The following is a 26,431-nucleotide window of genomic DNA, read 5'->3' on the forward strand; positions in this document are numbered from 1 at the left end:
GTGTCACAATAATGAATAATTAATACTAGACAAAGCTAAAAGGAGGACTAGCAGAATTGATGGTGTGTGTGTTGGCTGGACGACATGGATGGACGTCCTTTCTTTAGTGTTTGTTGTTTGAGGAACACAGTCAATATCCTGAATGCAAGACTGCTGATTTTAGGCCAATGATCCCCTGCAAACAGACAAACCAGTAATGTGTGTTTTCTTTGTTAAATCACTGGACATTTCCAAACAGTCTCCATGACCTGCCTTAGTGAAGTTTGACACCAGATAATGTCACCGAAGTAAGAGCAAACAAAATGTGTGTTAGGAATGATACTGTGTAATCAATAGAGAGAAATCGCTGAGACAGACACTCACACTCAAAGCAAAGGAGAAAGGAAACCCCTTAAAGAGAAGTTGGCTCCGAATCTGACACCTTTAGATAATGCCCTTATAAGCAGTGTTAGCATCAGTTACGTGTGTGTAAGCGAGAGTTAGAGAGGGGTTGTGTCTGTGTGTGTATGAGAACACGAGAGAGAAATCATGTGTGTTTGTAGGAGAGAATGAGAAATGGATTGTGTGTGAGTGTATGTGTAAGAGGAAGATTAATTTTAGTTCATTATTATAGTAAAGCTATGCGTTATGCTCCGTTTGTGGCGTGGGCTATGTGGTAAGGTTTGTTGGGTGAGATCAGTCTAAGTGATGCATCCGTCATCCTGGTCATCTCCCTAAATGACCGGAAACCAGTCATAGCTGATAATTACCAGAGCTCTGTACTGGTTCCCAGTTCATTTTAGAGCCAAATGGATCCACTAAGCATGTAACTCACCTGCACAGAGTGAAAATCAGCAGAGCTGCTACACTGTGTCCACTCAATAATAATGAATAACAATGAATAATGAATAATAATAAATAATAATGAATAACAATGAATAATGGATAATAATAAATAATAATGAATAACAGTGAAGTAGAGTGGAAACAGGGGAGCTACCTCTGAGACACTGTGTCCACTCAGTAATAACGATTACAGACCTGTAGCTTTCACTGATTAAATGCTTAGAGAAATAGACTGTCTACATTAAAACCAGAGGTAAATTCAAATTTAGAAACATTAAAATCAGAGGGTTAGGGTTAGAGGTAAATTCACACTTAGACTCATTCCAGTTTGCTTACAGATGGGGCAGAATACACATAATGTTATTAACCCCATTACATGTTTGATTCTGAACCCTAAGGCTTATGCACACTTGCTTTCTGTTGATTTTAGTTCTGCTTTTAATACTATCATAGTCAAAATATGTAACCATAGTCCTTCACAACACTGCCCTTAACCAGATATGTTCCTACCTTGTGTCCATACTGATAATGCATTCGCATGGACAACTCATGTTGATGGTGTGTGTTCCAGATTACACTAAATGCTATATTTTTGAAGAAGGTTTGGCGTGTATGGAATTAGTGAGAAACTTATGTTTCTATTTTATCAGGCTGTTTTAGAATTTAACACATTATGTTATGCAGGCATGGTAAAGTTCATTTAAAATGGACAAAGGTCAGACAACAGCAAGCCAGACGCTGCTGTAAATACCACACTGCTATACATGCCACGCTAGTATAATACCACACTGCTATACATACCACGCTAGTATAATACCACACTGCTATACATACCACGCTAGTATAATACCACACTGCTATACATACCACGCTAGTATAATACCACACTGCTATACATACCACGCTAGTATAATACCACACTGCTATACATACCACGCTAGTATAATACCACACTGCTATACATACCACGCTAGTATAATACCACACTGCTATACATAAATACCTAAATACCACACTGCTATACATATCATGCTAGTATAAATACCACACTGCTATAAATACGCTAGTACACATACCATGCTGCAATACATACCACGCTAGTATAAATACCACACTGCTATAAATACACTGCTATACATACCACGCTCTTATAAATACTACGCTAGCATAAATGCCACAGATTTATCTGACACTTTTATCCAAAGCAACTTACAAATATAACTGAGCACAACTTGAGTAATTGAGGGTTAAGGGTCTTGCTCAGGGGCCCAACAGTGGCAACTTGTCAGTGGTGGGACTTTAGCTGGAACCTCCTGATTACTAGTCTAGTACCTTAACTGAGCTTCCTGCTGTGTGATTGGGCTCCACAGTAGCTATAGTGCCTCTGTATAAACTACACAAGCCCCATTACAGCAAACCCAACCGCTTTCCTTCCCTTATCAGGTACACTACCTACATGAGGAGACTGAATCCAATGTTTTACCGCCATCATGTGGTGAGCAGGGGTAATGTATCCAGAAACACCTCAGCATAAGTGAGCAATAAATACCTCAGTGAGCCATAAACACAAATGCGCAATAATGCTTTATTTCTACACAATGAGCTGATACATTTGAAAATTGTAGCATTAAAATACATATAAATACATAATGAAACCACAATTAATCAGTATTACATACTTAGTCCATTACTAATTTAAATTGATTAGCTACGAGGTCCAGTTTGTCTGAACTCTCCATAACAATGCACTGCTGTGCACAGATCAGTTCTACACGGCTTTCAATTATTCATCAAATAACAGTTATATATACAAAATACTATAGAACTTAGTGGTAGTGTGCAATCTATTCATTCTGTTATAGTAAATATTCAGCAAACTTTATTAGAAACACCTTCCAGTTCCTACTCTCTCCAACACACATTCACTGACACGCACACACACAATCTCTAACGCGCACACACTCACTAACGCGCACACACTCACTAACGCTCTCACACTCACTAACGCTCACACACTCACTAACGCTCACACACTCACTAACGCTCACACACTCACTAACGCTCTCACACTCACACACAAGCTAACACACACACATACACACAGACAATCTAACACACATTCACTGATGCACACTCTAACACACACTCTCCCTACCCTGTTCATCATGGGTCGGTCCCTGACATGGTAGTTATATGGGAGTGTGTGTTAGACTGGTGTGGCAGAAGTGTGTCTGGAGGCTTCCTTACGCATCAGTGTTCTGGTGGGCTGTATACACACTACTAGGTTATTATAATAAAGGCTTTTAAGAAAGTGGCTTTTGAGTGTAAATACAGTATTTCGTGCAGTCAGTTATGTGTCAATTATTAATTACATTGCAATAAATATAAACGGTTGTATATTTAATTTCATAAAAATGAAAAAAAATTAGGTTCTCGTTAAAAATCACAGTTCTAGTTCATTCCAGGGGAGGGAAAAAAAAAAAAAATCAGATTTGGATTGTATCGAGCCTTTGTGTTTAAAACCGAGGAGTGTTTAGCTTTCACACAGCGTTGATCTGCTCTCTTGCAAACGCATGCAAATTTTGGCACAAAATAGACTGTAACACTGCCTATATTATCAATTATATTACTGGATTGTACTGTGCTGGGCAGCATTAAAATTAAGATAATATATGTTTTTCAAATTAATCTGATGATTTTAAAGGCACAGGATGCTGTAAAGAATGCTATAGCCGCCTGTTTACTGACAACGCTATCAGATGCTGCTCTTGGAAGCGTCTACACCTGCAGAGTTTAGTTCCTGACCCGTCCTGGTTCAGAGCAGCAGAGGTGGGGCACGTGGTGCTGTGCGCTATCAGCGGTTTGCGTCGTCGTAGGAGCTGATGTCCCGGTCAAATCTACCACCCACAGCGTTTAGTTCCAGCCCTGTCCTGGTTCAGAGAAGCAGAGGTGGTATGTGTGGCGGTGGTGTGTGCTGGCACTCAGTAGCGGTTCGCGTCATCATAGGAGTTGATGTCCAGGTCAAAAAAGTCTTCCAGCTTCCACTGCAGAGTTTCAAAGGTGGGCCGGTCAGAGGGGACGTCCTTCCAGCACTCCAACATGATGTCATACAGCACGGTGGGGCAGCGGGCGGGGCGGGGCATCCGATAGCCTGTACGCAACTTCTGCACCACCTGGTAGTTAGTGAGAGCTAACAAAGAGAGGGCCTATTATAATTGTGTGTGTGTGTGTGTGTGTGTGTGTTTCAGTCTTAGATACAGTTAACATTTTGGTGTAAATCAAAAGATGCTGTCTCACCTGGGTAGGGCATCTATCTCACCTGGGTAAGGTCCCACCTGGCTAGGGCATCTATCTCACCTGGGTAGGGTCTCACCTGGGTAGGGCATCTATCTCACCTGGCTAGGGCATCTATCTCACCTGGGTAAGGTCCCACCTGGCTAGGGCATCTATCTCACCTGGGTAGGGTCTCACCTGGGTAGGGCATCTATCTCACCTGGCTAGGGCATCTATCTCACCTGGGTAGGGTCTCACCTGGGTAGGGCATCTGCCCAAAGGTCATGATTTCATAGAGCAGGATGCCGAAGGACCAGACATCAGATTTAATGGAGAACTTGTTGTCGTGAATGGCTTCTGGAGATGTCCACTTCACCGGGAACTTGGTCCCCTCACGGGGCTCATACACATTCTCATCTTTCTGAGAGAGAGAGAGAGAGAGAGAGAGAGAGAGAGAGAGGGAGGGAGAGAGGGAGGGAGGGAGAGGGAGGGGCTGATGATCTGAAGTTGGAGCGAATGGCTGCAGGTGATCTGAGCAGCGAAACGTGAAACTCACCAAGAAAACTCGTGCAAGGCCGAAATCGGCAACTTTGACCACGTTGTTGTCCCCCACCAGGACGTTCCGAGCCGCGAGGTCCCTGTGGATGTAATTCTGGAGCTCTAAATAGGCCATTCCGGATGCCACCTGGGCTGCCATCTCAATCTGGTCAGAGACTTGCAAACACTGCCCTTTGTCCTCTGTGAGGAACAGACATGGGAGAGAGAGAGAGAGAGAGAGAGAGAGAGAGAGAGAGAGAGAGAAAGAGAGAAACATGTTACTGTTTCTGTAATATGTCTCTAACAATCTTAACGTTCATCTCCTTTTAGACTTAAATGCTGCATTTGACACAATTCATCATGACATACTTATCAGCTGTCTCTTAGCTGTTGGAACTGCCAACACTGTTTGGTTTCATGGTTCACTTTTTATATTTCCTAATATTGAATTTCCTAAGATCTCACATTGGTACTGATCCTCGGCTGGCTCCTTTTCATTATCTATATGTTCAATATCTATACCACATTAAGTGCCGCATTTGACACAATTAACCATAATTTACTTGTTGCCCGCCTCTCAACCATTGGCATTACTAACACGGTTCTTGAATGGTTCTCGTCCTATATTTCTAATAGAACACATTTTGTTGTTTTAGGTAAACACAAATCGCATCCTGCTACTGTCAGTCGAGGTGTTCCCCAGGGATCTGTCCTTGGCCCTCTCCTGTTCATTATCTATATGCTACTCCTTGGTCAGATTATCCACAGGCATGGTCTTCGTTTCCACTGTTATGTGGATGACACTCAGATCTATATTAACACCGAGGCTAACACTACCCTACCACTTTACTCTCCTGTATGCAAGATCTCAAGCAGTGGATGAGCATAAATTTCTAAAAACTCAATTCTGATTAAACAGACTTTCTACTTGTTGGCCCAAAGTCCAAAAAATCTGAATTCTCCAATCTTAAATCTGGACAGTATCTTGTTGTCGGTGAGGAACCTTGGCATACTTTTTGACTCCTCTCTCTTTTGAACCTCCACAATATTGCTAGTCTTGGGCCCATGCTCTTCACACACAACGCTGAGACCTTGGTTCACGCCTTCATCACATCCCGTCTTGATTAGTGTAACGCTCTCCTCATTGGCAGAATCCTCCTTCATATAAGGAAATTAGTCTGCATCACCACTGGTCTACATCAGCTACACTGACTCCCTGTCCCTGAACGCATTCAGTTTAAAATCCTCCTCCTTACATTCAAAGCTCTGCACGGTCTTGCACCTCCCTATCTAGCTCAACTCTTACACCCTTACTACCCCACCCATAAACGTCGGTCCTCTAGTGCAGGTCTTGTCTCCATCCCAAAGTTTAGACTGGTGTCTGTAGGAGGCAGATCCTTTAGTGTCATAGGCCCAAAACTCTGGAACACTTTATCTCAATCTCTCTGTCTACTCCACACTCTCCTCCTTCAAATCTCATCTTAAAACAAACCATTTCCCCATATACTTTTCATAACCTCTTTTCTTATCTGTAGTTGTTAATAATTGTGTTGTTTGTGTTAATTTGTCAAATGTTTTTTTTCACTGGCATCGTAAAGCAACCTTGTATCTGTGAAAGGCGCTATATACATTGAAATTATTATTATAATTATTAATAATAATATAATACGTTTATTATCCATACGTTACTTAAACAGTGGATGAGCATAAACTGTCTGATTTTGCTCCCTTGACAGCATCATTGTCAGTCATGGGCCGTTTGGAACCTTGGTAAACCTTTTGACTCCTGTGATCCCCAAAACACGTCTTCAGCCCATAATCACAAAACACGCTGACACACAGGTTCACGTGTGCATCACCTCGTCGTGTTCACTGTAACTCTCTCTTCACTGGTAGGCCAAACAAAACCATCCACTCACTTCAGCATGTCCACAAACCTAAATTCTCTCACATACTAAAAATCAGCAGCCCTGTGTGTGTGTGTGTTTGTGTGTGTTTGTCCGTCCTTCCGGTTTAAAACAATATACTGCATTCTTTACATCACTAGAACTGAGAGAGAGAGAGAGAGACAGAAAGTGTGCGTGTGTCTCACTCTGCAGGTACTCTAGAAGACTGCCGTTACTCATGAGCTCAGTGATGATGTAGATGGGCTCCTCCACGGTACAGACGGCGTACAGCTGGATCAGTTTAGGGTGACGCAGTTTCTTCATGATCTGAGCCTCACGCAGGAAGTCCTGGGAGTCCATACTGCCTGAGGGGCAACAACACAGTCTGAGCTGTGTGTGTGTGTGTGTGTGTGTGTGCACGCGTGCGTGCGTGCGTGCTTGCATGTAAGCATGTTTACCTGGTCTTAGAGTTTTTACACCGACTGCCGTTTGTGTGTGCGCGCACCTGGTTTGAGAGTTTTAACAGCAACTGTTGTGTGTGTGTGTGTGTGTGTGTGTGTGTGTGTGTGTGTGTGTGTGTGTGTGTGTGTGTGTGCGCGTGCCTGGTTTGAGAGTTTTAACTGCAACTGCCGTGGTGTCGTTCCACACTCCTTCGTAAACCTCTCCAAACTGTCCCGCACCCAGCTTCCTCATCAGATGAACAGAACTACGGGCAATCTCCCACTGATCCACCGTGTTGTATGACAGACCGTGCGTCTGTGGGGCTTCAGTCTAACACACAAACACACACACTGTTGGGGAGGTGGAGGTTGGTGTGAGAGGGGTGGTGGTGGAGGTCAGTGTGAAGGGGTGGAGGTAGACGTTGGAGTGATGGGTGGGGTGGTGAATGTCGGTGTGAAGGAGGTGGTGGTGAAGGTCATTGTGAGGGTGGAGATGGTTGTGGAGGTCAGTGTGAGGGTGGAGGTCAGTGTGAAGGACATGGTGGAGGTCAGTATGAGTGTGGAGGTGGTGGTGGTGGTCAGTATGAGTGTGGAGGTGGTGGTGGAGGTCTGTGTGAGGGTGGAGGTGATGGGAGCTGAACCTTTTTACAGGGCAGCGCAAGCCGTATACAGAGTCCGCTGTCATTCTGGCTGTAGTGCTGCACCAGATCCCTCAGAGCAGGAAACGTCTGAGTCCTGGACACGTAGTACTGGCCATTGTCCAAACGCTTGATCTTATAGTGCTTTACGCTGCCCTGATCCAACACTGCGCACACACACACACACACACACACACACACACACACACACACACACACGTTAGTGTAAGATGATATTGTCAAACATTTTGCTGACATGGATGAGTAGTTCTGACTGCCCAGGGGTCAGGTGAGGGTGGGGGGGTCATTGGGAGTGTTTGTGGGGGAAGTCAAGGGAAAGGGGCAAAACACAGTGTATGGGGGGTGCAAGGGGCAGTCTGTGGGGGGGGGGGCAGTTTCAGAGCTGTAATAAGGAAAAAACCTTGACTCTCAAATCACTAATCCATTCTACTCTTACAATGGGTGGTGTCAGGAGACAGGCAGAGAGCGAGAGCGAAAGAGAGAACAACAGCGAGAGATAGAAAGAGAGAGAGAATGAGAGAGGGAGCGAGAGCGAGTGATGATAACATGACTCAGTCTCTGGAATGGGGAAACACTCACATTAGAGCAGATATCTAACCCTATCCAGTGCTGGCAGGAAGATGAGAGATTACAAACACATCCAAATATTCTGCTCCAGTGAAGGAGCTGCCATCTTCACTCTCACATCTACACCCTGTGAGTTCCTAAACTCACAGTCAGCTTCGACCACTTATTAATAAGAGTAGTAGACTAGTGGTTGGGGTTAGGATTAGTTAGCATTAGCAGTAGACTAGTGGTTAGACTTAGCTGGCTGATTGTTCAAATCACATCTCGAGGGCATCAGGTGAAGCCATGCGCCCCTTGCACAGGGGTGTGATCTATTCAGCCACATTTGGATCAGCCACATTTAAAAGATACCGTTAACGAGCCAAAAACAAAGACCGATTTGGGTAGTAAATTGTAGTTACGCAAATACGCTAAGACAGAAACAAAGAAAGAGGGAAGAGAGAGAGAGAGTAAAGTTAAATGTGTAAAGTGTGAATGTTAAAGCCAGTGTTGACTGTTGCATTCGACTGGCTGGTTTTTCAGACACTTCCTCATTCCATGTGAGGGAGGTTTTGTTGCTAACATTGTCCTGGGCTCAGAGGTTAGGGTTCATTCACTCATTACATTTATGGCATTGGTGGGGATGAGGCTTGAACTGGCAACCTTCAGATTACTAGTCTAGAACCTTAACCACTGAGCCCTTGGTTAGGGTTAGACCCCTGCTAGTGTGAGATTGTTAGGGATGCGTGTTATTGACAGGAAAAATAAATTAAAAAAGAAACAGGAAATACAGTGAGATAGAGAGCGAGAAAGAGAAAGAGAGAGAGAAAGAGAGAGAGATGAAAGGGGGAGGGGACAGTGATGATGGGTGTGGTTGTTGCCTAGATACAACCTGTTGATTTACCTTACAATTCACAACGGTGTGTTTCCACTGGGACATTTCATTCATTTAGTTCGGCTATAACCAAGGTTAGAATGTATGCATGTACGTGTGTGCGCACTTGTGTGCATGTGTGTGTGAATATGTTCGCATGAGTGTGTGTATGTGTATGCACATGAACGTGTGCATGTGTGTGTGTGTGTACCTGAGAGATCTGCAGCCTGGCTCTCACACTGTCTGATGTATCTGATGTATGTGTGTTTGTGTTTGTGTGTATACCTGAGAGTGACAGTTCCCCAGCCTGGCTCTCACACTGTCTGATATGTGTGTGTGTGTGTGTGTGTGTGTGTGTATATACCTGAGAGCGACAGTTCCCCAGCCTGGCTCTCACACTGTCTGTTGTGTGTGTGTGTGTGTGTGTGTGTGTGTGTGTGTGTCTGTGTGTGTGTATATACCTGAGAGCGACAGTTCCCCAGCCTGGCTCTCACACTGTCTGATGTGTGTGTGTGTGTGTGTGTGTGTGTGTGTGTGTGTGTGTGTGTGTGTGTGTGTGTGTGTGTGTGTGTATATACCTGAGAGCGACAGTTCCCCAGCCTGGCTCTCACACTGTCTGATGTGTGTGTGTGTGTGTCTGTGTGTGTGTATATACCTGAGAGCGACAGTTCCCCAGCCTGGCTCTCACACTGTCTGATGTGTGTGTGTGTGTGTGTGTGTGTGTGTGTGTGTGTGTGTGTATATACCTGAGAGCGACAGTTCCCCAGCCTGGCTCTCACACTGTCTGATGTGTGTGTGTGTGTGTGTGTGTGTGTGTGTCTGTGTGTGTGTATATACCTGAGAGCGACAGTTCCCCAGCCTGGCTCTCACACTGTCTGATGTGTGTGTGTGTGTGTGTGTGTGTGTGTGTCTGTGTGTGTGTATATACCTGAGAGCGACAGTTCCCCAGCCTGGCTCTCACACTGTCTGATGTGTGTGTGTGTGTGTGTGTGTGTGTGTGTGTCTGTGTGTGTGTATATACCTGAGAGCGACAGTTCCCCAGCCTGGCTCTCACACTGTCTGATGTGTGTGTGTGTGTGTGTGTCTGTGTGTGTGTATATACCTGAGAGCGACAGTTCCCCAGCCTGGCTCTCACACTGTCTGATGTGTGTGTGTGTGTGTGTGTGTGTGTGTGTGTCTGTGTGTGTGTGTATATACCTGAGAGCGACAGTTCCCCAGCCTGGCTCTCACACTGTCTGATGTGTGTGTGTGTGTGTGTGTGTGTGTGTCTGTGTGTGTGTGTATATACCTGAGAGCGACAGTTCCCCAGCCTGGCTCTCACACTGTCTGATGTGTGTGTGTGTGTGTGTGTGTGTGTGTGTGTGTGTGTGTGTGTGTGTGTGTGTGTGTGTGTGTGTGTGTCTGTGTGTGTGTATATACCTGAGAGCGACAGTTCCCCAGCCTGGCTCTCACACTGTCTGATGAGAAAAGCGCCGTCCTGGTTTTCTCCAGATAGCAGGAATTTCTCAGCATCCAAACGTTTTACACCTGCAAAGTACCATCTGTGAGAGAAGAGAGAGGGAGGAAGACAGGGAGAGAGAGAGGGAGAGAGAGAGAGAGGGAGGGAGAGAGAGAGAGAGAGAGAGAGAGAGGGAGGGAGAGAGAGAGAGAGGGAGGGAGAGAGAGAGGAAGAGAGGGGGGGAGAGAGAGAGAGAGAGGGAGGGAGACAGGGAGAGAGAGAGGGAGGGAGAGAGGAAGAGAGAGAGGGGGGGGGGGAGAGAGAGAGAGAGAGAGAGAGAGAGAAAGGGAGGGACATGCATTTAGTTGTACTGGTGTCCACTATGGTTTCTTTGAGGACAGGACGTCTATAGAGTTCATCAGCTGTTATTTATTCCAGCCATACAAATGCTAAACACACTGGAAGATTTGAACTCAGCTCAACTCATAGCAGCACTATGTCACTGTGCGAGCCAAGCAAGCCGGAGCTAATGTGGCACATTACACTATAAGGCAGTGGTAGCTCAGTGGTTAAGTAATTGACTTGTAATTTCTTCTTGTATAATTTAAAGTGCTTTTAAAACTTGAAGCTTTGCACTGTCACAGACACTGCAGTCATTTCTCAGTGGGGCCGGACTCTTGGGAAGGACAGTGGCCGTAGGCACGCACTAGTAACCCCAGACTGCACATCTTGACTGATATATTACAGTAGGGTACGTTATAGCAGCGTATGTTACAGTAGTGTACCTTACAGCAGGGTACGGTACATGACAGCAGGGTATGGCATAGCAGCGTATGTTACAGTAGTGTACCTTACAGCAGGGTACGGTACATTACAGCAGGGTACGGTACATTACAGCAGGGTACGTTATAGCAGCGTATGTTACAGTAGTGTACCTTACAGCAGGGTACGGTACATGACAGCAGGGTACGTTATAGCAGTGTATGTTACAGTAGTGTACTTTACAGCAGGGTACGGTACATGACAGCAGGGTACGTTATAGCAGCGTATGTTACAGTAGTGTACGGTACATGACAGCAGGGTACGTTATAGCAGCGTATGTTACAGTAGTGTACCTTACAGCAGGGTACGGTACATGACAGCAGGGTACGTTATAGCAGCGTATGTTACAGTAGTGTACCTTACAGCAGGGTACGGTACATGACAGCAGGGTACGTTATAGCAGCGTATGTTACAGTAGTGTACCTTACAGCAGGGTACGGTACATGACAGCAGGGTACGTTATAGCAGCGTATGTTACAGTAGTGTACCTTACAGCAGGGTACGGTACATGACAGCAGGGTACGTTATAGCAGCGTATGTTACAGTAGTGTACCTTACAGCAGGGTACGGTACATGACAGCAGGGTACGTTATAGCAGCGTATGTTACAGTAGTGTACCTTACAGCAGGGTACGGTACATGACAGCAGGGTACGTTATAGCAGCGTATGTTACAGTAGTGTACCTTACAGCAGGGTACGGTACCTTACAGCAGGGTACGGTACTTTACAGCAGGGTATGGCATAGCAGTCCTGAACGGTCCTGGCACTGGACCACCTGTAACAAACTCCTGTCCCTTAAAGCAGCACAGGACACAGTGTTCACATCTATGTGAACGTTCTTTGCTGGTGTCTCTTGATTTATTACTCGTTGAGGTCAATATAGTTAAATCATTAACAGAGTCAGAATCACTTCCTGCTGCCATGTGTATTCTTGTCTGATTTTATCCCTTGTAGGCCACAAGACCAGAAACAGACACAGAAGCACTTCAATCTCAGACCAAACCAAAGAAGAAGGTGAATGGTTTGGGCTGTTTGAGCTATTTCAGCTTTCATCTCCACAACACGGTCCAGATTTAGTTTAGGACAATAGCACAATACAGTAGTCATCACAGCCATCTTATGACATCAAAACTTCTAATCTCGGCTATCAGTCTATGTTCCTCTCTTGCTGTAACACGGCGCACACGCGCACAGACACATGTAGTGACGTAAAGAATACAGTATAAAGTGGGTGACGAGTCATTCTGTTCCACCTGAAACCACATTCCACTGAGTATTAAGCACAGAGAGCAGAGCTCTCTATGTGTACATGTGTGTCTATCATTGTGGTTTCAAAAAATATACTGCATTCTTTACATCACTAGAGAGAGAGAGCGCGAGAGAGAGAGAGAGACCTTCTGGTTTAACACAACCTTTATACTGCATTCTTTACATTACTAGAATTAAGTTTGAATGTGTGTGTGTGTGTATCTTTCTAATTTAAAACAAGCTGTAGAAGTATCTCACTACATCCAAACACCACTGAACCAAGTATACAGAGTTTGGTGAGAAAGATGAGTTGTACATCAGTGATATCACACAGGCTGCTGGGAGGAGCGGTGTCTTAAAATGGCTGAAAATCTACTACTAAATAAAACTACTGGTGAAAAGCTTAACAAGCAGGTAATGCCCATCATAGTTAGACTTAGTACAGTTACAGCTCAAATGCCTACACTACAAACCAAATATACTAAAAAAACAAAACAAACCCACAACCACAAAAACCCCAACCACGCTAAACACGACCTGCTGATACACCTGTAAATGCTGCAAGTAGACAGGTGCTCTCGACAGCCCAGAGCGGACCTTGGCCCTCCTTACACAGGTCAGGTGTGTAGAGATTGCCAGGTGGGTTACAGGGAAAGACCATGCAAGCACTCGCACTTTCACTAATAAGTGCCAACACTGGAAACCACACGGACACAGGATCATTACCTGAAGGTAACCAGCAGATATGATAATCTCTGGTGAGCATATGAAATGATGAAAGACAGGAAGTCATCAAAAAGTCTGGTCGGTGGAGAGAGAGTCACTTAGGACCGAAAAAACGGGACCTGCCTGAAGGTTACGGTTACTTTCGGACCCCGGTCCCGAGCTCCTGAACATCACGGTTACTCTCGGACCCCGGTCCCGAGCCCCTGATGGTCACGGCTACTCTCGGACCCCGGTCCCGAGCCCCTGATGGTCACGGCTACTCTCGGACCCCGGTCCCGAGCCCCTGATGGTCACGGCTACTCTCGGACCCCGGTCCCGAGCCCCTGATGGTCACGGCTACTCTCAGACCCCGGTCCCGAGCCCGATGGTCACGGCTACTCTCAGACCGGTCCCGAGCCCCTGAACGTCACGGTTACTCTCAGACCCCGGTCCCGAACCCCTGATGGTCACGGCTACTCTCAGACCGGTCCCGAGCCCCTGAACGTCACGGTTACTCTCAGACCCCGGTCCCCAGCGGCTCCTCAAGTCTGACAGATGATATCTCATTAAATGTGCAACATCGAAATTTCTGAATTTTGGAGGAGCGAGCACAGAAACACAAACACGCGCCGGCATCCCCCCCGATACTCACGGCTCTGCGTCCAGACTCTCCACGAGCGCCACGTAATTAGCGGGGATGTAGCCCTGCTTGCTCGCGGAGAGGCCGGTGAGCGCCCTCGCGCGCCACCAGTCCCCGGAGCTCGTGTCCAGGGCTTCCAGCGTGTCCCCCGCGTTGAAGCTCAGGTCCTCCGCAGTGCGCGCCCTGTAGTCGTACAGCGCGATGTACACGTTGCCTGCCATCCGTACAGGAGGGAGGCCGTGCAGAGGCTCCACGGGTGCGGGTCTGATCACCACAATGTCCACTTTCTGGTTTGAGGGCTGAGCTGGTTTTTCTCTGAAACACCGGCACATAGCGCGGCAGCACGCGACTACCCGGGCCCTCAGATCCATCCCGTGCGTCCCGGGGGTCGCCAATTCTGGAGTTTTAACAAACGAGTACCGCGCCTCGCAGTTTCACTGTGGTCCTTGTTCACTGTAGTTCGATAGAAGTTGTGATTGAAACATCCTGGAAAGGTAAATGAAGACAAACGTGACTCTTCACTGGCGAGCCTTCTGTGGCCGTAATAGCAGCGATTTACTGCTTGAAGTAAATACGCGGCATTTCCTGGTAAAGCTCTTCTTCATTCACCTGTCGGGAAACCTGCGCATTCACAGGGCGTCCACTGCGCGTTCACAGCGCATTCACAGCTCAGTCACAGCGGGTTCACAGCGCATTCACAGCTCAGTCACAGCGGGTTCACAGAGCATTCACAGCTCAGTCACAGCGGGTTCACAGAGCATTCACAGCTCAGTCACAGCGGGTTCACAGCTCAGTCACAGCGGGTTCACAGAGCATTCACAGCTCAGTCACAGCGCATTCACAGCTCAGTCACAAGGCGTTCACAGCGCATTCACAGCGCATTCACAGCTCAGTCACAAGGCGTTCACAGCGCGTTCACGGCACGTTCACGGCACGTTCACGGCGCCACTCTGAACCGCCACAGGCCCCGTTTTGTGTCAGTCCTGAACTTGTCACATGTCCAAATAGCTGCTCATTTAGAGACTCGGTATAATTATTTAAGTAACTGAACTGTAACAGAAGGCATACAGAAACATATGCCTAAAAGCATCATATGTCTATTGAATCGCCTATATTGAAGGAAAATATCACTAAAGGCCTTTTTTTTTTTCTTTTTTTTCTTTTTTAGATTTTTAGCAACATATATTGTTTTCCACAGCGCCTGCAGTAAAAGATGAGAAGATTTAGAATGTGACGTTAGCGACGTCAAGGCAGCCCTCGCTCGTCATGCGCCGTTACCGGAGTTATTACGGTACCCGGAAGGATCTCGATGCACCTTTGCACCTTTGCTTTACCAACAAAGAAGGGAACCAAGCGCACGCAGCTGGCATGGAAGCGCACGCCCGGTGACAAGCCGTACGGTACCTTAACCCGACAACTGCGCGTGTCTGCGCGCACAGCGTGAGCGGTTACATTAGCGCCACGCGCGGTGACATTGGGAGACGCGAACCCGCCGCTCGCGCCGCAGCCTTCGCCTCGAGCGCTACCATGAGTGGATGTTTTTCGCTCGCGGATTGTGACGTGATTGGATTCGATTTGGATCATACCCTGTGTCGGTACCATCTGAAGGAGACCTGCAGGGTGAGGAGACAAACACCATGATAACGTCGGTTCTGTAGGACTGTTCACTGCAGCGCGCGCGCGCACAGCCACACTCACCCACACTCACCCACACACACACACACACACGTGTTTTCACTGGGCAAAACACTGATATTCGTAGACTGCAGTAAATGTAACATGTAACACCTTGTGCGTAATTCTACGTTCAGCATTGGCAGACTTGATGCATGCTGAACACTTCATTATGGAGGATTTGCAGTGGTGAAATGAATTAACAGGACAGACTTACCGGCCCAGTTAAAGCGCAACAGTCGATATGTCCAGTGTTGTTTTAATATACTGTGATCATCACTGTAACAGCAGGACCCAAACACTACCTCAGGACCCAAACACTACCTTATTTACCAAGTTTTAGCCCAAATGAACTCAAATGGTCTCAGCTAGTTCAAAATTACCAAAAAAAAAAAAAAAAAAAAAGTATCTGTTCAAATATTGTCATTGAACAAGTTACTGAAATATTTCTGGTTTCTAACTTGTAAATTGTGTGACCCAGTGTAGGTTGTGTGTCTGCTGCAGAGTCAATGTTTAAGTGGACTTGCAGCAGCCCATCGCGTGTGACATAACTGTTTGTGCGGGTGTGTGGGTGGGTGTGTGTGTGGGTGGGTGTGTGTGTGTGTTGGCTTGCAGCTAATCTATGAAAGTTTTGCCCGATATCTTGTGGAACACAGAGGTTATGATCAGGATCTGCTAAATCTCACTCCAGCCACATGGGACTTCTGGTGAGCTTCTGGATTTCTGTGAAATCAGTCTGTTAGAATGTTAACAGTAATCTTTAAGGCTGACAGGGTAGGCTTGTCTTAATGTGTTGTGTTATTTTGAAGTACAGCCTAGTCCACAGTAAATCCAGGTACTGTTTTATTGATCAGCCTTGTCTTAATATTTTCCCCTTGTAAGAAGACAATTTGTGTTTGAAAGCTTTGATGGTTCACTGTTTGGCTGTGATTGGTCTTTCTGTCTGTGGGATGTGGGAGTGTTTATATTGGGCATGTATTAGACTGTGAGGAGCATCTCCATTGCTGGAGTGCCCCAGTTCAGTGATCTGGGCATCGAACTTTTCATAAAAGTCATTAGCTTGTAATTCAGACAGACATGCTGCAGCCAAGAGAGTCTTTTTTGTGAGCCTGGATCCTTGTTCCTGGATCCTTGTTCCTGGACCCGTGCACCTGGATCCTGCTCCAGACTGTCCTCTCTGCACCTTCATAGTTGTGTTTATGTGCAGCTGTAAAGGCCTTGTGGTGGACCTCGAAGAAGGAAACCTGGTGAAGCTAGCCGAGGACGGCACCGTATTACGGTAAGACAAACGATTGCTCATGATAAATAAATGAATACACCTTACTCAGAAAGATTAATACATACCTACAAGGACACAAATTAAAACACATGACTGAAGGATATCTATCAGTAGGTCAGTTTAGTCCAAGACCATTCTGTATATGGGGAATTCAATGATTCACTCGTTGTCTTACTGGTTTTATAAAATTTCAGGGCCACCCATGGCACTTGTGATCTGAGCACAGAGGAGCTATTAAAGCACTATGGTCCTAAAAGAGAATGGAGACACTTCAACAGCCTCAATACCACGTTCACACGATCTGGTCAGACATAAACATCCAGTTTTTTCTTCTCTTTGCTTGATTTTTGCTTGATAATGTGAGTAATGATTATGATAATGATAATATGATAATAACTTGATAATGTGACTGCTCACATAAGTATTTTTGTTGTTTATTCATTTGTGTGTTGTTTATATTTCTGCAGCAAAATATTATTTCTATGACAACTATTTTGACCTTCCTGGAGCTCTTCTCTGTGCTAGAGTGGTGGACATGCTACGCAAGGTGAAAATAGCAACAGTCAACCATGTTTTGAAAAAATGTTACATTTTAACTTTACGATTGGTGGATCTGAGAGTTTTTTTCACACACAATTCAAATCAGTTTTTAGAATTTTTCTATCTGGCATTGTTTTTAAGTGACAGAAAAATTAAACATTTTAATAAGTCTATATTACATGTTCATAAATAAGGCTGTTATTACACTTAACATGTGTACACACGTGTGTTGTTTGCCTATATTTGGTCTCAGGCATATCTGTCTTTAGTGTCCGGCAGTAATCTGCCAGCACAGAGGGGCTGACGTCAGATATAGAGGGGCTCCACAAGATGCACTGGAACAAAACACCCAAAAACTACTGGTGATAGAAAAATTCTGAGAACATCTATGGATTCAGCATGCAAATATTCACTGTTTTATTAGAGACACCCATCTAGTAGTGTGTTAGACCTGCTCTCATCCTCAGAACTGCAGCAATTCATCATGGCATAGGTGCAGGAATCCTGGCTCGTGTGGACAAGATAGCTTCTCAAAGCTGCTGCAAATTAGATGGAGGTTCTGCCATTTTCCTGGAACCAATCCATGACTATATGACCCCTGTGTCATGGTGCCTTGTCTATCTGAAAGTGTCCTTCTGCCACAGGGCAAACAGCTGCCATGGAGGGATTAGGTACGTCCTACTGTCCAAACGTCCATCTACAGGTATGAGAAGACTCAGGGTGTGCCAAGCAAACATTCCCCACATAATTACTTCACTTCCACCAGCCTGGCTGACAAGAAACGTCTCATCGATTCATGCCACTTGTACCAAATTCTCACCCTCCCATGAGCGCAGTGTAATAGAACTCTGGGTTCGTCTGACCAGGTGATGTTTCTCCACTGCTCTGTGAGCCAGTGTTTTGCTTTTTTGCCTACTGGAGTCTTGACTTTCTGTTTCCCTGAGACATCACTGGCAGTCACGCTGGTCATCTGTGGTTGTAGCCCGTCTGTGCTTGGGGACGATGACTTGTGTGTTCGGACACATTAGTAGGAACACCAGCGTTCTTGGCTCTAGGTTGCTTACCTGTTCGTCAGGGATTCTTGACGTCCTCCTCTGACCCTTTTCCTCAATGAGTTTTGCTTTGATCACCATTCTTGGTATCCTCTCAAAACTGCGTGCCCCCCTTTCCACACTGTGGCCTCCCCCTCGACACTGTATATTCTCAAGAAACCCCCACAAGGTTTAGAGCTTTTGAAGTCTGGCCCTTGCTGTTCTAGCACTGATTACCATGCCTCGTTCAGAGTCACTCCATTCCCTGGATTCTCCCATTCTAAATTGGATTCATACTGAAAATGATCCATGGAAAGCTTGCTCACCTGAATTTATTCTGCATAGGTTCACATGTCTAATTTCCATACAGGGAACTCCAAGCTCAATGTACATAAGAAACAGGTTTTGTTTTTGTACTGGTGATATCTTAATCTATGCTTAGCAGAAGACTAAAGTTGCCAGAGGCATGAGAAAATGATTTTGTTTATAAATGCTTTGTTTACCATTTCTTTCAACAGCGAGGCAGTGAAGTCACTGCGGACTTCTGGAAGGATATTGTGGCTGCTATCGATCACAATTACAACACATCTGCATTCCGAGGTGTGTACAGTCATTCTCTTCTGTAGCTTTTATTATGTATAGCGATTAAGCATGTAAGGGCAGTGGTAGCTCAGTGGTTATTGTACGGGACTAGTAATCAGAAGGTTGCTGGTTCAAGCCCCACCACTGCCAATTGCTACTGTTGGGCCCCTGAGCAAGACCCTTAACCCTCAATAACTCAAGTTGTGTTCACTCATAATTGTAAGTCACTTTGGATACAAGCATCAGCTGAATGTTATAAATGTTTGTAAAATGTGCACAGTTTGTATTATCACTATATGAGCCTATATGACAAACTTGCAGCAGTATATAATCTTTAATGGAAGGAGCACATGTTCAACCTTTATAGTGCAGCTAATTATTCTGAGTGATTTGCTTCTGGGATGTGAAAAGCAGCAATGGTGTGACGTTTGGTCACAGAATATGTATAGAGATCAAGCAACAAATTTCACTGGCACAAAAATGTATTTCTGTTAGTCACAATCATGTGCAGAGCACGAGATCCCCTGTGCACTATTAAAGTTAAATAATAAAAGTATCACTTTTAATCCATTTTTCTTATACACAATTTATTTCTGGAACACCAAATTATTTTCTTATTAAAAGGGAAGTTATTTTCACACATTTCAAAAGTCGTGAAGTGACAGAACATCAGAAATGTAGCCATGCCAAGCACACTTGTATAACTACAGACACGTACAGAGCACTGTGGTACTGTACAACTACACAGAAACCTACAGAGCACTGCTGTATTTTATAACCCAGCTGGCTTTTAGGCTTACAGGGCTTGATCAAGTTGTGAAATACTTTCTTAGAGACAGGTTCTTTTCACATGTTCATAAGGATGGTGAATTCAGTGTTTTTCTTAAAATAAACATGCCAAACATCAGTGAAATCCTCTTTAACATGAACAGAGATCCAGATGGGGTATTAATCTATTGACACAGAAAATTGACCTTTAATAAACTGTTCCTTTAAAAGTTTGAGGTTATGTACCATCTTGATCATGTTGAGGCAATCAAGAACCCAGAGAAAGAACAGTGGACATTATCGTCAGCATAGATGCCATTGGACTCATCATCAGGAACCTGGATGTAAACTGTGTCATGTGGCTGAAGCATAAGAACAGCACTGCCAGACATTTGGTCCAGGAAGCCCTTGTTGTATTCATCATAGGAGAACAAAACTGGCTTGCTATTTTTGTAAAGTGCCACCAATGCATTAGCCCCATTGACATGCATGTGGAAAGAGAAATAATAAAGTCCTGGAACCTGGCAGGTGAACACACCAGTGTGAGAGTCATAGTGGTTCTCTCCATTATACACAATCTGGTTAAACACAATTGGAGTTCCTGCACTAGGGTAAGCCCTGGTCAACAGGGCTGTAAAGGCTGACATGGGTGCCTTAATCATTTCATGACTAACAGGCATCACCATCTCATGGGATTTAATGGGCATGCTCTTCTCATGATGATAGAAACTCTCACCTGGTGGGCCAGGAGGTCCAGCTGGACCTGGGAGACCATCATGCCCTCTGGCACCAGGGACACCAGGAGGACCCTGTGGGCCAGATATTCCTTTGGCTGTGAGTCCTGGTGGGCCAGGGATACCAGGGGCACCAGGATGACCTTTGGGGCCTCTGGGCCCAACTGGTCCTACTGGCCCAACTGGTCCTTTTTGACCAGGAAGGCCATTTTGACCCCTGCTACCTGTAACACCTTGTGGACCTGGATAGCCCTTAACCCCTGCAGGACCAATAGCTCCTGGGATGCCGGGTGATCCTGTAAAACCTGGCTCCCCCTTGGCACCCTGATGTCCCATTGACCCGGTAGCACCTGGAGGGCCTGCTGCCCCTGGGATCCCTGGTTTTCCTGTAAAACCATGTGCTCCCTGCTCGCCCTTTGCCCCTCTTGGTCCAGGTGCTCCAACCATACCAATATCACCTTTAGCCCCCTGTGGACCTGTCTCACCCTGGAATCCTCTAGCTCCCTGAGGCCCAGCTGGACCCACAGGCCCAATAGCACCAGGCTGACCTGTAAAACCTGTTGGGCCTGGCTCTCCTTTCTGTCCTGTGGTACCTGGTGTACCAGGTACACCCCTGTCTCCTGGAAGACCTGTTGCTCCAGTCTTGCCAACACCAGGCAGACCGGGAGCTCCAGGCTGTCCAGCTGGTCCCTGGGGTCCTTTTGCTCCCACTGGGCCAGGCGTGCCTGGAGAACCATTCTGACCTGGTTTCCCTGGTGCACCTATGCCAGGAGCTCCTGTGTGGCCTTTTAACCCTGGTGCACCCATGGGACCTGGAGCCCCATCCCTACCTGGCATACCTGGTTTTCCAGGTTCCCCAGCGATTCCAGTTGGACCAGTCTTTCCAATTCCATGTTGACCAGGCTGACCCGGAGGGCCCACTGGTCCCATTGGGCCAGGTCCACCAGGGCTTCCTGGGATGCCATGACCTGGTTCTCCTTTCAGGCCAGGTGCGCCAGGAATACCTGGGAGTCCTTTATGCCCAGGCCCTCCTCTAGGCCCCATTGCCCCAGGAAGACCATGTGGCCCTGGCTTTCCAGAAGAGGACAAGCCAGCAGGGCCTGGGCTTCCAGAAGGTCCTGGAGCTCCTCTTGCTCCCTGGGGTCCTGCAGGTCCTGGGATTCCTCTTTCTCCTGGCATTCCATTAGCACCAGGTTTTCCAGGTGCACCTGGGCTTCCAGGCTTGCCAGGTGAGGAATAACCTGCTGGGCCTGGTGGTCCAGGTGGTCCCACTGGTCCCTGGTTTCCCATGGCACTCTTTCCTGGGGGTCCTGGGAGCCCAGGTGGACCTGGGGGACCAGGTTCACCAGGTGACCCTGGAGTACCTGGTGTACCTTGAACAGCTGGAAGAGAGTGAAATAATTTTAGAGAATATGACAGTGCATTATGTTTTTACTGTCCTTAGAATTAACCCAAGTAATTCTGAATAGAGTCAGGATTAGTCTTAACCCTAATAATTCTGAGTAGTGTCAGGATTAGTCTTAACCCTAATCTGAGTAGTGTGAGGATTAGATTTAACCCTAGTAATTCTGAATAGAGTCAGGATTAGTCTTAACCCTAGTAATTCTGAATAGAGTCAGGATTAGTCTTAACCCTAGTAATTCTGAATAGAGTCAGGATTAGTCTTAACCCCAGTAATTCTGAGTAGTGTCAGGATTAGGCTTAACCCCAGTAATTCTGAGTAGTGTCAGGATTAGGCTTAACCCCAGTAATTCTGAGTAGTGTCAGATGTATTATCCCTTCTTTTGTTGAGTCTTGTGAGGATGGTTCAAATGAATTTACAGCCATGAGAAATCTGTCCGCTGGTTTATTGCAAGTGGATTTAAATTTTTTCTCATCAATGTCTTTTGTCACAACTGTCTGTTTTTTATTTTGTTATTGATAACCACTGTTGTTGTTGTTGTTGTTGTTGTCATGCCTTTTGTGACTGCAGACATTGAGATTATGGCCCATTTTCTCTGTTAATTATTAGCCTTATGGAGCCGGTAGCAAAATGTATACCCACTGGAATGCATGTATGCTGAAATAAATAACAATTCCAGACATGCATCTAAAGTTGATCTGATAAAGGTAACTAATTTCAGATAAACAATCGAAATACGCACAGTGCACATCTGGTTTAGTATTTGGAGTTCAGAACAGAAAGTTAAAAGGAAAACTACTTTAAATAGAGAACAAGAATAGCCAGAAAGGGATTAGCTGAGTGCTGTCAGCAAGCAGAGATATGTAGACAATGTCCCTGACCCTAGATCATGTCTTTCTAGACTCTTTATCTAGATTGCTTTATCCTAGGGAGTTGTACATTAGGCCCACCGTTACTTTTTTTAAAATGTTTGAAAATAATACAAATAAGTCATGCAAGAAAGTAAAAGTGCAAATAAAGTAAATCAAAAGTATTTTTTTGCTTTAACATGTACAGAAAAATGGAAAATAGCATGACTAAGTATGAGTATTTTTGTGCTAGTAGCAGTGTACATTCAGATATATTAAATGCTGTATGTAACCTTTTGTAAACTTTGCTGTTTGTCCACAGTGCTACCAGAGTGTGGCCTAGTAGTGGGATATCTGATGGCACTCAGGGAGTCCACAGTCACTTCTCTCAAATTAAAAGGATGAGCATAAAGGTTTTTGTTTCACTAAACACCACAACTACATCTGATCTGAAGTGAGCGTTTGCTATGGTGTAAAAGGGAAGTTTGATGCTTGGTCCATGTGGCATGACCCTGGAAACCTTGACAGACATGTTGTTTTGAAGCCAGAAATGAACAGGTTGTCTTAAACCACATGGCAGGGGCAGGCCAGCCCTGTAACCTCAGCAGGGTCACTGCTTGCATATGGAACGTCTCACTCAGAGTGCACGCAATGACTTAGAAACTTCATTCTGAATGCAACTTTATGACTTGCAGATTTGCGTTTCACGAGAGACATTTCATTTGGTCTTTTCTGGTTCATGTGTTAACTTTGCCAGGTAGCAAATCCTCCTCTTAGGTTGTTGTGTGCTTATGGAATTGGTTGTTTACAATGTTGCATTGTGTTGTGTGTTGTGCATGTTGAGTGTGTTGTCTGTGGTGTGTTAACATCTGCTTGGAGATTTCCAGCCACAGGCCTTACTTGACCAGGTTATCTCTGGACACACCAATTAAAACGTACTAAATAGTGTTTTAATTCTAAAGGAATTTAACGCCTTGACTCCACTGCTGTTTTGCTGATGGAAGTTCAAGTCTGTGTGGCTCAGAGTTTATAGAGGAGCTGGATTTCTAGAGGAGTTGTTATAAAGTTTTAAAGGAGTCTGGTGATACTCACCCTAGGAATGATGTGTCAAGGATGAACAGCCTTAGTTTTTCCTTTTTAACCTCCATATTTTCTCCCATTTATAGCATTTATAACTAGTACAACCATCTCTAACAGATTAGTCAGGGCAGGACCACAGCAACCATATACCAATTTACCAAGACCATTAACTCAGGAAGTAAGCATAACTGACTGACTGGATCACAGTGCCATGTTTAGTGTGTAATAAAGAAAATTAATAAGGCCTCCACTGCTGTAACGACCAGCAATAACATGAAAACTGAAAGCTGAAGTTTCAGCGAGTGACTTTCTGTAGTTCGAGAAGTGTCTGGACTCAGGAAATGTGTCTCATGAGTCACATACGAGTCTGTTTAAGATGATTAGTGCATGATGCACTATTTTACTGTTTGATTATTGCAGCAGTATTAATGTATCGTTGTCTAATTTAAGGTGTCTAGAGTTTTTAATACTGGAACTATTTTTGCAGATCAGTGCTAAAGCAGTTTCACCACAGGCATACACCGGCAGTTTTGACAATAAAATGTGTTCTGTAAATTAACATCAGCATTGTGGTGTTTGACTGTAAAGTAGGACATAGTCTGAAGCTAGTACATAAAAACCTACCACGACCCTTTGTTGGATAAGACTGCTTCTTCACATGGTAGTACCTCTCTGGTGTTGCCTCAGCCAGAACCACGAGCAGAAGGAGAATACTGGTTAGCTGGAGGTCCATTTTCAGAAGCCACATCTGTTGAAAAGCAAAGTAACTGGTCAGAACTGTAGTAAGTCCAGGACCCGCAGTGTATCCAGAATTGTTGAAGAACAGTTTTCAGCTTCAGGAAAAACACACAGGATTGTCTGGTTCTTTGAAGATTTGACAATGGTCAACTGAAAGCTCTAAATGATGCCTCACCAGACACCCTTACATGATGGTGCTGTGCTATGATGTCCCCTGATGGTTCTGTGCTATGATGTCCCCTGCACACCTTTGCATGTGCGCCCTGGCTGCCTCTCTCCCATGGTGCTGTGCTGGACGGGTTCCAGACTCACCTGCAGCTCCGGAAGGCACTGTTGCTTGAGGGAGTCCGAACTGTGTATCCGTATGTGTGGAGGCTCTCTGTGAGGCTGCTACTGGTCACAGCAGTGTTTGACTATTTATACTGAATGTTTCTTAACCCCTCCACCCTCCTCCTGTGGTGTCATTATGAGGGGTGTGGTAATCTTTCTGAGGACACATCACAGAATGCGGTGGAGATTAACCTGCACTTAGTTTCTTTGGAGAAAAAAAACTGCCACTGTGAGAGAATGAAATATTGTTTTTTGTTTGTCCACCCCCCCCCCAAAGTTGGTCAAAATGTTTACACAGTTAAGTCTCTTAATTGTTAAGGACAGTGTATGAGTTCTGTAGTGTGTTCAGAGGTGCTGGGGTTAGGGGGTTACTGTTAGGGTGCTACGGTTTGGGGCCAGGGTTTGGGTGCTAGCATTGGAATGTTACTGGTTTGGGTTAGGGTGCTAAGGTTAGGGGGTAACTGTTAGGGTTAGGGACATGGGGTTAGGGGGTAACTGTTAGGGTTAGGGTGCTAGGGTTAGGGGTAATGGTTAGGGTGCTCTGCTTTAGTTCTCTTTCTCAGTTATTATCTGCTTCTTGGTGTTATCAGTATGATGTACTCTCATAATGATAGATTTGTAAGTCGCTTTAGGTAAAAGTGTCTGCCAAATGCTGAAAATGTAAATGTAAGTGTGAAAGGAGAATGCCATTCAAGTGTTGGCTCTGACCCTAACCAGACCTTGCGGAGTGGTGTTAGAAAGTAGTTTGTGTGGAACGTGGCAGCGTGCACTGTACTCTGTACCTCCCATAAGCACCTGGTCTTTGGAGTTTTGCATTTTAGTTTATTGGCTTCTTAATGTGTTGGAGGTTAGGGTAAGGGCTTAGGGTAAGGGCTTATGGTTAGGGGTGAGGGTAAGGGCTTAGGGTAAGGGGTTAGGGTTAGGGGTGAGGGTAAGGGCTTAGGGTAAGGGCTTAGGGTTAGGGGTGAGGGTAAGGGGTTAGGGTTAGGGGTGAGGGTTAGGGCTTAGGGTAAGGGCTTATGGTAAGGGGTGAGGGTAAAGGTTAGGGTAAGGGCTTAGGGTAAGGAATAAGGGGTAAGGGCTTAGGGGTGAGGGTAAGGGGTTATGGTTAGGAGTTAGAGGTTAGGGTGAGGTTACAATTGAGCTGCATTACCGAATGTTGAAACATATTTTCTTTTCATTTCAGTTTAAAACACTAGTGGGCAGAGTTGTGGTCTTTTTTTTTTTGGTGGTACATGGGAACTGCTCACCACACTGGCTAGTGTGGTTAAACTATACATTATTTTTGGGACCTTGAGGTATGTCCAGTGCCAAGATAATACAGTAGTTCTGATTTGCACTAGTAATTATGATATACAGTTTTACTTGTGTAGCGTATGCACTATTCATTTTTGCCATTTCGTTCCACTATGAGAGTTTGACAGAGTAATGCTGATAATATTGTGTGTGTAATGTACCTCTGAATAGGTAATGACCTTATTAAACTTAGTCTTTCACACATTTCCTTTTGGAGAAATAAATTCCCTTTGAAA

At 45.3% G+C, this 26,431-nt stretch overlaps 3 protein-coding genes across 3 annotated transcripts in view; 1 reads left to right on the forward strand and 2 right to left on the reverse strand.

Moving 5' to 3' along the window:
- Positions 1–2,950: 2,950 nt before the first annotated feature.
- frk (fyn-related Src family tyrosine kinase) lies at positions 2,951–14,333 on the reverse strand. The gene is made up of 8 exons (XM_035529063.1): positions 13,906–14,333; positions 10,460–10,581; positions 7,603–7,766; positions 7,124–7,292; positions 6,728–6,886; positions 4,655–4,836; positions 4,357–4,519; positions 2,951–4,015 (listed from the first exon to the last, which is right to left on the reverse strand). The coding sequence occupies exons 1-8, from the start codon at positions 14,262–14,264 to the stop codon at positions 3,807–3,809; spliced, it is 1,527 nt and encodes a 508-aa protein (XP_035384956.1). The 5' UTR covers positions 14,265–14,333; the 3' UTR covers positions 2,951–3,806.
- An 847-nt stretch (positions 14,334–15,180) lies between these two features.
- The window catches only part of nt5dc1 (5'-nucleotidase domain containing 1), a 39,801-nt gene continuing 28,550 nt past the window's right edge, over positions 15,181–26,431 (forward strand). Inside the window, exons 1-6 of the mRNA XM_027030741.2 lie at positions 15,181–15,513; positions 16,183–16,274; positions 16,775–16,846; positions 17,041–17,150; positions 17,314–17,393; positions 18,936–19,017. Coding sequence (XP_026886542.2) covers positions 15,421–15,513; positions 16,183–16,274; positions 16,775–16,846; positions 17,041–17,150; positions 17,314–17,393; positions 18,936–19,017 — 529 coding nt within the window. The 5' untranslated portion in view covers positions 15,181–15,420. The remainder of the gene's footprint in view (positions 15,514–16,182; positions 16,275–16,774; positions 16,847–17,040; positions 17,151–17,313; positions 17,394–18,935; positions 19,018–26,431) is intronic.
- col10a1b (collagen, type X, alpha 1b) lies at positions 19,576–24,945 on the reverse strand. Its single transcript, XM_027030739.2, has 3 exons — positions 24,882–24,945; positions 24,456–24,579; positions 19,576–21,883 (listed from the first exon to the last, which is right to left on the reverse strand). The coding sequence occupies exons 2-3, from the start codon at positions 24,577–24,579 to the stop codon at positions 20,022–20,024; spliced, it is 1,986 nt and encodes a 661-aa protein (XP_026886540.2). The 5' UTR covers positions 24,882–24,945; the 3' UTR covers positions 19,576–20,021.

The sequence above is a fragment of the Electrophorus electricus genome, chromosome 8 (genome assembly GCF_013358815.1).
Source record: "Electrophorus electricus isolate fEleEle1 chromosome 8, fEleEle1.pri, whole genome shotgun sequence".
Taxonomy (NCBI): domain Eukaryota; kingdom Metazoa; phylum Chordata; class Actinopteri; order Gymnotiformes; family Gymnotidae; genus Electrophorus; species Electrophorus electricus.

Coding starts and splice junctions, on each gene's coding strand:
- frk (XM_035529063.1), bottom strand. CDS start 14,264: ATGGATCTGAGGGCCCGGGTAGTCGCGTGCTGCCGCGCTATGTGCCGG. Junction 7,293..7,602: donor TTGCGCTGCCCTGTAAAAAG/GTTCAGCTCCCA, acceptor TTTGTGTGTTAG/ACTGAAGCCCCACAGACGCA. Junction 4,837..6,727: donor TCTTCTAGAGTACCTGCAGA/GTGAGACACACG, acceptor TGTTCCTCACAG/AGGACAAAGGGCAGTGTTTG.
- col10a1b (XM_027030739.2), bottom strand. CDS start 24,579: ATGTGGCTTCTGAAAATGGACCTCCAGCTAACCAGTATTCTCCTTCTG. Junction 21,884..24,455: donor TTATCCAACAAAGGGTCGTG/GTAGGTTTTTAT, acceptor ACTCTCTTCCAG/CTGTTCAAGGTACACCAGGT.